Source organism: Pelobates fuscus, chromosome 1 (assembly GCF_036172605.1).
Source record: "Pelobates fuscus isolate aPelFus1 chromosome 1, aPelFus1.pri, whole genome shotgun sequence".
NCBI classification, from domain to species: domain Eukaryota; kingdom Metazoa; phylum Chordata; class Amphibia; order Anura; family Pelobatidae; genus Pelobates; species Pelobates fuscus.
Genome location: NC_086317.1, coordinates 399,270,154 through 399,282,445, shown reverse-complemented (window position 1 = coordinate 399,282,445; position 12,292 = coordinate 399,270,154). Strand labels below are relative to the sequence as shown.

At 38.6% G+C, this 12,292-nt stretch overlaps 1 protein-coding gene across 1 annotated transcript in view; it reads right to left on the bottom strand.

Moving 5' to 3' along the window:
- The window catches only part of LOC134568921 (solute carrier family 26 member 10-like), a 131,148-nt gene that overhangs the window by 89,888 nt on the left and 28,968 nt on the right, over positions 1-12,292 (bottom strand). Inside the window, exons 2-3 of the mRNA XM_063427638.1 lie at positions 5,008-5,118; positions 4,244-4,404 (exon numbers count right to left, since the gene is read on the bottom strand). Coding sequence (XP_063283708.1) covers positions 4,244-4,404; positions 5,008-5,118 — 272 coding nt within the window. The remainder of the gene's footprint in view (positions 1-4,243; positions 4,405-5,007; positions 5,119-12,292) is intronic.

Here is a 12,292-nt window from a genome sequence, read left to right as displayed (position 1 = left end):
TTCACAATTGTCTTTTTAAATCAGCAGTCAAGAACTTTTAAAGAAATGTAAAATCCAAAATAAAGCAAGAAAAACGTTGAGAAGTATGTAATAACAGTTTACAAACTTAATATAAACGTGGTCAGATTGTAGCCTCCCACCCTCTTACCCACCCGCCTAAATTTCAGACCAATCCACTAATGAGAGAAACAGGGCAGTCGCAGCAGGAGAGAAAAACCCGACACTGGGGAGTGGTCTGTATGAATCACACTTATCAGACTCCCTCTTTTCTCCCCTTGTCAGGTGTTGCAAGGTGAAGAGCTCAAGTGCACATGTGTTAATCTGTCAGGCATGCTCAATGTACTTTTCCAGCATTCCTAGGGATAGGACACTGGTTGGTTAGATCAGTATCCCCCCTGGACTGGATTTGGAAAGCACAAGAAGGAAGAAGCAAGTAAATATGAAAATAAATTCACATTTACCTGCTTTTTTCAGTCTGCAGAAATAGGCAATGGTCTAATTCAAAGCTAAAGCTTTTGATTAACACGGTTATCTTAAAGTTATCTTATCTTGATGTATGTTCCTTTAAACTAAATATGGACAGAATAACAATGACAAGTGCATAAAGCTTTCCTCTCATTAGTGTTGATGTTGATGAGCACTGCAAAATAATAAACAAGTGTTTTTCAGCACATTGATACAATTGTACCTGTTTGCATTCTCTGCAATTTCCACCATGGTATCAAGACAAATTCAAATGTTGAAGAAAACTGAGATCAACTGGGAAAAGTCCAATTGGTGCAAAAATTACTTCATCACTTTCCTTTATTATAAATGGCTGTACTGATTTAATTCCTATTCTACAATATTCTACAATATTGGATAAGATTCAACAGTTTACAACTACCAACTGTCATGTTAAAACAATGGCCCTTTTTTACATCTTTTTTTTTGGTCTTGTGAGTTACAAGGCAAAGTCATTTTAGGTTTTGAGACTGAAAACAGTAAACTGTTTTTAATGCATTTCCATGAGACCCTATTTAACACCTGATACGGCAAAGGTGCTTGTCCATGCCACTGTCCTCTCTCTCCTTGACTACTGAAATCCGCTTCTCAGTGGTCTTAAGTGCTCCCAACTTGCCCCATGACAGTCTATAATGAATGCTCTTCTTCCTGTCCTCCCACGCCTCCCTCCTTTGTCAGTCCCTACATTGGCTTCCCGTAAAATATAGGACTCAATTTAAGATCCTGATACTTGCTTACAAATCTCTACACAATGCTGCTCCAACCTACTTATCACCACTAATACACAAATATGTACCGTCTAGGCCCCTAGGCTCTCTAACCTCTGTTCGTACTCCTACCTCTGATGCTCACCTTAAAGACTTCTCTAGGGCTGCACCGTTTCTATGGAATGCCCTTGCCCTCTCTGTTAGACTTTCACCCAATCTCCATCCATTCAAATAATCTTTAAAAATGTACTTCTTTCGGAAAGCATAGCAATTAAACTGTGAACAGCTTTTGCTCCCCGCACCCTGATTCTGCTCCTGCAACTGTCATCAAAACAAAACACTAAGCCCTCAATGAATTCTATCCTAGCAACCTACTTTTCTACTCTACCCTTACCTTTTGTGTCACTAAACCCCACTTCCTCTAGCATGTAAGTCCATTGAACAGGACCTGCAATCCCTCTGTTCCTGTGCGTCCAACCTGTCTGGTTACAAATACATGTCTGTTAGTCCACCCATTGTCCATCGCAATGGAATTTGTTGGCGCTTTATAAATAATAGTACTACTACTACTACCACTACTACTACTAATAATAATAATAATAATAAGACCAAGTTGCCTCTGGTAATACTGATTCAAAATTAAATGGTCCAGTACTCCACAGTAGTTAACCTCTTAAAGGACCACTCTAGGCACCCAAACCACTTCAGCTTAATGAAGTGGTCTGGGTGCCAGGTCCAGCTAGGGTTAACCCATTGTTTTTATAAACATAGCAGTTTCAGAGAAACTGCTATGTTTATTAATGGGTTAAGCCTTCCCCTATTTCCTCTAGTGGTTGTCTCATTGACAGCCGCTTGAGGCGCTTGCGTGATTCTCACTGTGAAAATCAGAGTGAGAGCACGCAAGCGTCCATAGGAAAGCATTGTAAATGCTTTCCTATGAGATCGGCTGAATGCGCGCGCAGCTCTTTCCGCGCATGCGCATTCAGCCGACGGGGCGGAACGGAGGAGGATCGGAGGCAAAGAGCACCCCACCCAGCGCTGGAAAAAGGTATGTTTTACCCCTTTTCCCCTTTCCAGAGCCAGGCGGGAGGGGGACCCTGAGGGTGGGGGAACCCTAAAGGCACTATAGTGCCAGGAAAACGAGTATGTTTTCCTGGCACTATAGTGGTCCTTTAAAGACGGCGGTAATTATACAAGTTCTGATCAATACAAAATCAAAACAAAAAATGGAATTTGAGCTATATGTTTGTTCAACCATAATTTATCTTTTTTGTATTTAGTGCATTCACACTTATTATAAATCGATTTGTTCAAGAGAAAAAGGGTTTTCACGTCACATCAAATATTTATATATAAAACAATTTAAACATGAATACAATCTAAAAAAGTCTGAGAAATTAGGAAATTTTATTTTCCAAATTCTGCATGGCATTCTAAGTGTGAATGTCATAATACTATTAGCTTTTACTGCAATAAAACACATATTTGTGTTCAGCGATGTCTCATGAGTATAACAGTAACCCCATGTACAATAAAAAGGGTTGGGGGACATAAAGTATTCAGTAGTCTTTTTGTGTGTGTATTTAGCAATCTGTGTGTGTGTATTCGGCAGTTTGCGTGTGTGTACTCAGCAGTCTGTGTGTGTGTGTACAGCAGTCTGTGTGCATGTATTAAGTAGTCTGTATGTGTGCACTATGCAGTCTGTGTGCATGTATTTAGCAGTCTGTATGTGTGCTCTCAGCAGTCTGTGTGTTTGTATGTAGCAGATGTAGCAGTCTGTAAGTCTGTATTCAGCAGTCTCTCTGTGTGTAATCATCAATATGTGTGTGTGTATTCAGCAGTCTGTGTGTATTCAGCAATCTATGTGTATGTATTCAGCAGTCTTTGTGTGTGTGTATTCAGCAGTCTTTGTGTGTGTGTATTCAGCAACTGTGTATATTCACAGTCTGTGTGTGTACACAGCAGTCTTTGACCAATATTTTATATAAAGGGTATATCTTCTGGCCATACAGGCCCTCTGAGTGCAATATATTAGCTAAATGACATGGGGCATCTCCTAAGTCCTTTACATATATTACTCTGCACCCCTCAGACAATGGATTGTAAGATCACGTGTATGACCTCTCCTGTTTGTTTTCTTTTTTTTTTTGTGGGGGGCAGGGGGTGTTCCATTTGTTTCCCTACGTACACACTACAGCGTCTGGCCCCATACATGCTACATCCCTTATTCCCCCTATACTCCCACTACAGCCCATATACACTACACCACTAACAGGACTCTACATACATATAACACTGAAAACAGCAAGATGCACAGATACACAATCCTACAAGCAGCATTCCCCAACATGTAAACCCGCAAGAAGCCCCCTCCTACCCGCAAACTCATACAAGCTGTCTCCCCACACAAACAATGCCACCAGTAGTCTACTCCATGCATGTAGTCCAACAAACAGCCTCCCCACACACACAACCTTACAAGCATTCAACACAACAGGTATTCTACCCTAAACATATAACACTATAAGCAGCCATCTCCCACATGAATAACTTCAAAAGCAGCCTCCAAACACACGTACACAACACCATCTCCCAACACTGTCCTTCTTTTGTCTTCTGGCATTCCAATTATGGGGACACCAGAGACAAGTCACCAGCTAAAGCAGAAGTGATTGCATTGTACTAAACAAACACAGGACAGTTTACCTATGTGAGAGCTTTTCAGAAGGGTTCTGCATATGTGCTGCCTTGGAGTGCTATCAAATGGACATGCCAACTTGGATGACACGTCCACTCTCTGGTCCCTCCCCCTCATATTGGGTTGTTGCACTGTCTTTAAATGCCTTGGATGAATATTCGCCCAGTACAGTCCTGTTTGGATCTCTGGGCTGCTAGTAAATAATTGATTGTTTAAAGTATAGGGAATCATCATTCAAATAAATATGGTTTGGATATGCTGCAATATATATGTCTCATAAAAACAGATCTATGTACTGGAGTATAATGTTGAAAAGTGTAAAGCATGCCTTTACCATGATAAGGCCCATAAGAAAGGCAATGGCGGCTGCCATCCCTATTCGCTGAGAATACATCTCTGATTGCTCCTCACTGGTGAGATTTCTGTCCAGAGGGTTCAGGAAAAGATGTTCATCAATCACGGAGCCAGTCATTAAGCTCAGCACAGCAAAGGTCCCTGGAGATCAAATGATTAATTTGAACAAATTCCATAGAATGTATAAAAGGATGCAATATATACCTCTATTTTTCATGGAAAAAAACCTGTATAGACTATTTTCAGATTTCTTTAGAATAAAATTACTAATATTATGTTATAGTTAAAGCACCACTCTAAGAACCTTCCCTACAATCTTTTGTGGTGGCCCCTTGAGCTATTGCACTAGTAAACAGTCAAAATAAAATGTCAACAGTTTAAGACCGTCTTCCAGTATACAATGTTGTATTTTATAATGATTCCTGAGCATTATGGGATTTGTAGTTCTATTACAGCTTGATCAGTACCAGTAGAGTTTCCCAGATATATAGACTTTTTTGAGCATTAGCTATTTTGGTTTCATAAATGGTGCTACTAAGACTTTTACAAATTCATGACATAATTCATGAAAGCTTGTAACAGGTTTCCAAAACTATATCAAATTGTGGAAAATCTAAAAACAAAGTTTATGCTGTACAATCTTCACCTTTCCTAGCTTTCACACTAACATCTACATTATCTCATGCAATGGATCTTGCTAGATGTAGTAAATGTGACTCTAGAATTGATTTTCAGATGTCTCACCAGTGGAAACATGAAGTCCAGTTCCAAGCAGCATGTAAAGTAAAACAGGGAAGAAGGAGGTGTAAAGACCATAAACAGGAGCCACAGACGTCAAGAGAGCAAAGGCCATCCCTATGAAAATACAACAGGAAAACAAGTCCATACAATAACCAACATTCATAATATGGAACTACATAAACATTTTCTGCACACAATATTGTCCTACTATCTACAACATAAATATATAACTTAAATATCAGCATAAAAAAATAAATTGTTAAACTTTGTGAGTGCTTCTTATTCAGTTTTTCAGGATAAAAAGAAGGATATTAAAATAACAATATACAAAAATGATTTGCATAACATTAAGAGAACAACACATGTTTTCGATCACGGTTGTCAGTTTTTCTGATTTCATAATAAGGATTAAAAAATCATATCACCTGCCAAAAAAGGCTATAAGGGATATCCTACCACTGTTACCAAGACAGATTATTAAAGTTTTTTATTTTAGTGGTTGGAAGATATTCTCGAAAACATATTAAAATCTGCACCAGTTTTTGCTATTTTTTTATTTTCATTTCTAAAGTGGGAACTCCACACACAGCCTACTTACAATGTTAATAGAGACAAATGTGGGAGAATTATACAAATGTAGAGTAGGGCTGGTAGAGCAGGGCATGAACCCAAATGGTAAAGTAGTAGGAGACAAAAAGGGATTAGCTCTTAACCCAAGGGTATAGGAAATTAATAATTAAAACTTAACTTTTAATATGTACACAAGAAGGAGAAAAGAGGAGAGATACAAGTGGAAACAATCTCAAATGTTGCCACTAGATGGAGACAAAACCAGACTGTGCTTAATAACTAGCGTCAGGGGAAAAGCACTTGCCATATATTTAAAGTATAGGATGTGGGGGATGAAAAGTGAAAACACAAAACTATCAAAATATATTTATATTTACAGATAAATGTTTACTCTGTGATCTCAATATATAAATGAATAGCAGCAAGCTGTGTCCACTTCTAATATTTTTTGAGATGTATACCTTGTTGTGGTTTATCTCTGAAGTGCAACCTAAAACAGTAACATCATGTTTGTAATATAATGCCAGGGGCAACCCTTGGCAATATAGAGATGCAGACAGAGTACAGCAGCTGCTAAATATCGTGGAAGGTAAGGTCCTAGTGAGGACTATAGTGATAGAGTAAATAAAGTTGGTAATCAATGTGGTGGAACGGGAGTGCTGGTGAATTTAGAAACCCTCCCTGTGTTTACAGGGGCACCTATGTTCGATTGTACAGAGAGGATCTAACAATCCCTATGTAGCACTGCCGGTAAAAAAATCACCGTTGGTAAATACGATGTACCGTCAAAAAAATGGCAGGAAAATAATTCTGCTAAAGATATATGTAACAGTGGTGCCTCAAACTAGCTGTGCAATGAAGGAAAAAAGAAATAGATAATAGGCATGTGCATGGGGGAAATTTTCGGTTCGGTTCGGCATTCCGAAATTCGGGATGTTATTCCCACGGTATTAGGGAGTTATCTACCAAAAGGCTGAAAGACCTAAATTGGTCTTTCAGCCAAATTTACTAATACTAAGTAAAAATTACTTAGTATTAGTAAATTTTGCTCCTACCGTGGGAATTAGGGAGTTATCTACTTATTCATTCCTGTCATTAAACTGACTGGCCAAGTAACTTACATTTTATATGAATGTATGTTACTTGATTGTTGTAAGTGTTGCAAATGCTTACATGTGAATCCTGGCTATGTTTGTATACTTTTTATTTAAAATTGTATACAATGTAACATTCTTCTTCTTTCACTGGGTAAGTATATTAGTACTTAGGCAATACTGTGCTTCGGAACTTCGGCACTTTGACACTTCGGAACTTCGGCAACTTCGGAACTTCGGAACTTCGACAATTTCAGAACTTCGGGACATCGGCAATTCGGCACTTCAGCAATTCGGCACTTCGGACATTCGGAAGTACCCGAATGTCCAAATTGTCCGAAATTCGTCCGAATTCCTATTCGGACCGAAATGAATTGCACATGTCTAACACATATAGGTGCTGCTTTTGTCTTTTAAAATAAGGTCACTACTATTATAATTTAAGCGCCTTTGTTCACTTGTTTATTGATATTCTTTGGTGGAAGTTAGCCATTGTGGATCTGTAGTTTTTTTCTCGAGATGACTATGTACAAGTAGATCATGGAGGTTCTTGGATCGACAGGCTGTGATTGATGGATACTTGGGCAGTGTTTCATAGAGGTCGCGATTGTGTCTGCACTTTCAGAGTGTAATGGTGTCATGGAGACAGGCACTGAGGCTAGTGGTGTTGTGCAGAGAGGCACTGAGGCTAGTGGTGTTGTGCGGAGAGGCACTGAGGCTAGTGGTGTTGTGCAGAGAGGCACTGAGGCTAGTGGTGTTGTGCAGAGAGGCACTGAGGCTAGTAGTGTTGTGCAGAGAGGCACTGAGGCTAGTGGTGTTGTGCAGAGAGGCACTGAGGCTAGTGGTGTTGTGCAGAGAGACACTGAGGCTAGATGTGTTGTGGAGAGAGGCACTGAGGCTAGAGGTGTTGTGGAGAGAAGCACTGAGGCTAGTGCTGTTGTGGAGAGAGGCATTGAGGCCAGTGGTGTTGTGCAGAGAGGCACTGAGGCTAGTGGTGTTGTGCAGAGAGGCTTGAAGACTATGGTGAGGCCTAATAGAAAGCAGTTGTTGTTGGGGGATTCCATCATAAGAGGTGTGGAGATGGACAATGGTGGTCTTGTGAGGTGTCTTCCCGGAGCTACTGCTCACCGAGACAGGAGACATATCTGTAATATTGTTAAGCAAGCAAAGCAGGAAGGGGAATTGGATGTACTTGTCCATTTAGGGACAAATGACTTGGCTTGCAATGAGGTTTCAGAGGTTAAGGAAGTTTTTAGTGTTTTTGCCAATGATATACGGCAGGTTGCTTCCACACTGTCATTCTCTGAAGTTCTGCCTGTGCATAACACTCAGAATGACAGGCGGATGCATATTAGGGACTTTAACTTGTGGCTTGGTGAATGGTGTCGGGAGCAAGGATTTGGCTTTATTGCTCATGGTAGCTCTGTTTGGAATGGAAATAAACTGTACAAAAAAGATGGTTTGCATCTTTCTCAAAAGGGAACAAATGTTCTCAGTGAGCAGTTCAGAGGTTTTGCTAAGATGTATTTAAACTAGGAGGGGGGAGGGGCAAAAGGGTGATAAAACATCAATCCAATTGTCCCCCAAAACAAGGACAGAAGGTGCCTGTAGCAAGTGTGTTAAAAACTGATCAACTTAGAGTCATGTCTACAAATGCTCGCAGTTTGGGGAATAAGATCCATGAACTTGTGGCAATAATGGCAACTGATAGTGTAGATTTAGTCGCTGTTACTGAGACATGGTATAATGAAAAAAATGACTGGGACATAGCAATACCAGGGTACTCTTTATATAGAAAAGACAGGGAAGGCAAGAAAGGGGGAGGGGTGGCCCTGTATGTGAAGGATAGCATAAAATCTATCCTAATAAAGGTTAGTGAGACGAACATAGAGTCCATTTGGGTTACGTTAGAATTTGGTAATCACACAGTAATTCGTGTAGGTGTGATTTATAGGCCCCCAGGACAAATTGAAGAGTTAGATAATCTACTAGTTGAAGAAATAGCTAAAATGACAATGAAGGGGGAAGTTATCACCATGGGTGACTTTAATCTTCCTGATGTGAATTGGAAAACAAAAATAGCTACTTGTGCCAGAAGCACACATAGTCTAAACTCCCTACTGGGATTGTCTCTAAAACAAGTCATTGAGGAGCCAACTCGTAAAGAGGCCATACTAGATTTAGTGTTAACAAATGGAGATTTGGTATCAGATATTACTGTAGGTGAAAGTTTAGGATCAGTGTGGTTTAATATAAGAACAGTGACTGAGTCACACCACACAAAAACAAAAGTTTTAGACTTTAGAAAAACAGACTTTTCTAAAATTAGAATATGTGTAAAGGAGTCATTATCAGACTGGAGCAACTTAAATGGAGTCCAAAAGAAATGGGATTATTTAAAAGCTGCACTACTGAAGGCAACAGAAAATTGCATTAGGCTTGTCAGTAAAAGCAAAAAATTCAAGAAACCACTGTGGTACTCCGCAGATGTGGCCAAAATAGTAAAAAACAAAAAGTTAGCATTTAGTAATTATAAAAAAACCCAGAGTGAGGAAGACAGAATGACCTATAAGATTAGGCAGAAAGAGGCTAAGCAAGTTATAAGAGCTTCCAAATCACACACAGAAGAGAAAATAGCACAGTCAGTAAAAAAGGGGGACAAAACTTTTTTTAGATACATAAATGAGAAAAGAAAAGTAAAACAAGGATTAGTTAGATTAAAAACAAAAGAAGGAAGGTATGTAGATGAGGATAAAGGTCTAGCTGACTGCCTCAATGAATATTTTTGTTGGGTATTTACAGCTGAAAATGAAGGAAAGGGACCTCTGTTAAAAAAAAAAAAAGGATAAATGAGTCATTTATTACACGTGAGTTTACAGAGGAAGAGGTTCTATTTCAACTGTCAAAAGTAAAGACAAATAAGTCAATGGGACCTGATGGAATACACCCAAAGCTATTAAAAGAGCTTAGTGGTGTACTAGCAAAACCATTAACAGATTTATTTAACCAATCATTGTTAACAGGAGTAGTCCCAGAAGATTGGAAGTTAGCTAATGTTGTGCCCATTCACAAGAAAGGTAATCGGGAGGAGTCGGGCAACTATAGGCCAGTAAGCCTTACTTCAGTAGTGGGGAAAGATGGAAACCATGTTAAAGGATAGGATTGTTGAACATATGATCGTGCGGACGGCGTCACTTCCGGGAATGTGAAAGGGTAGTATTTCTCCTATTAGTCTTTGGGATCCAATCCGTTTCTTTTTAGAGCGATATATGTCACTTCCGGTCTCGCAGGTTTTCTCCTTTAGTCTATTAGGAAAGTTCAAACGTCCATTTTAAGTGGTGGCAAAAGTCCTGGAAGACCGGAAAGGTCATCCATAGCATCATGAATATTCTTCAATCCTAAAAATGTGCTCATAATGAGCATAGATAACAAACAATAAAGTGCATCAATAGACTATACGTATACAAAGGTAACAGTACACATCTATACATAGAGTGGAGCATATTATAGATTAAAAGATTAATAATATGGTACATATGTGTTAATGATGTTTTATAGATTTAAGCCACTAAAAATCTTTAAAATAGAAATATAAAATATATATAGAAAAAATGTATAAAAATGTATAAAATGTGCAAAATTGCAATTTCATATAAATAAATTATATATAAAAATTATAAAAAGTGGCATAGTTCGAAGTCATCATTAAGACCATATGGTTGCATAGTGTTCAAGTTAAAAATCCATTTCATCTCTGTTTGTCCAATTTGTTTATTGAGATCGCCGCCTCTCCAATTACCTACTATTTTTTGAATTCCCATAAACTCCATTAATTGGGGATTACTATTATGTTGATTCTTAAAATGCAGGGATACACTATGATTTAGGAAACCTTTCCTGATATTCCTAATATGTTCTTGAATCCTAGTGTTCAGAGTTCTATTGGTTCTTCCTACATAGGCTAATCCACAGGGACATGTAATCATATAGATTACTCTGGTTGTATGGCAGGTGGTTATTTGTTTAATCTTGTAATTTTTGTTTTCATCTTGTGGGTGACAGAATTCACAGGCTCACAGGCTCTCTCTCAGGTGAGAAGCAATCTTCACCTATGTGCTTTTAAATTTGCTGTCAGATTACATTGAAGATTTCAATACTAGGGCGATTTCCCCCTGTCTTTCTCTCTCTCTTTTGAGGAAAATTTCACTTGGAGAGTAAGGTGTGTGTCACCTAAAAGGACACAAGGCGAAAGTGATCAGAGCCAATCCTCAATAGGCTCTAAACCACGTGAGTGTGTCCTTTATCGTGTGGTGTATAAATACTACGTTTCACACAGAGTGCACTATATTTTTTTCTATTTGTTTAAATAGATTATCAACCCTTCATACTCTGAGGGATCTCCTGTGGAGTAAGTTCACAAAATCAAGCGCTACACACTCTCACTACTTCATACGGTGTATGTAAATTAGTGTATTATTTCACATTGAATTACGACAGGATTGGAGAGTTCCTGGTTTTTGTGTGGGAGCAGCTGTCATATTAGAGCACTTGATATAATTTATGCAAAGCGCCTGAAAACACAGAACACTTTTGTTATACTATTAATTATTGTCACAACTCTTCATCTCTGTGTGTGCTGCTAAACTGTAAATGTCTCTGTTTGAGAATAGGTCCAAATATGGACAAAATATAGATGCTCTATTTAATAATCCTTTGACACCTAATATGGACAATGGACAGGAATTAAGAGTAAAAATACGAAATTCATGTTATAAATTGGAAAAATTATTAATGAGAGAAATTAAGATAAAGTGGGAAGTTGCCACACTAGATAAATATGTTAGAGAAGAAATTACTCCAAGAGGCCTACGTTTTACTAAAAGTCCCTCATTCGATCAGGAAGAGGAAGACTTTATAAAAGAATGGACGGACCTCTTGGAGAGTGTTTCCTTTGGGATGATGAGCCTGATTATCAAAAGACGGAATGGCTCACTACCAAAATTAGATGCAGAGATAATTGAGATAAAAAAATTTCTAGTTGAAAATATGACAAAGGAACAATATATTAGTGCAATGAATGAAATTCAAATAAATTTAGAAAAAGTGGAAAAAAACACTATCGAGATTAAGAAAAGGAAGTACTTACGAGATAAAGAGGATTATGCAAGAAAGCAAATTAGGTCATATGCGAAAGGGAAGAATCAACCCTATGGTAATATAAGGCAAAACAGGAATAATGAATGGAATAGGAATGATAAATTTGATTTCCATAGAAATAAGAGAAGGGCAGATGGAGACCAAATGAGAGGGACTCCCACCCGTAGAAGGAGCAAAGAACGCTCTCAGAGGGAAAGACCACCATGGAGGGTACAAAAAACACCCATACGTACAACTGATGGATGGGAAAGGGTAGTTAGAAGAAAACAACCTACATCCCCAACGAAAGAAAAAACAAGAACACCTAGATTGAGTTTGGCTACCACTAATGATAGACGTGGGATGACCTATAGACCTCCCCATAAACAAGATGAAGGTGCCATACACAATAGATTTCAAGTCCTCTCTACACCTCAGATAGATGAGGATTTTTGGCACAGACAGACGAAAGGCCGACACAAGGAGAT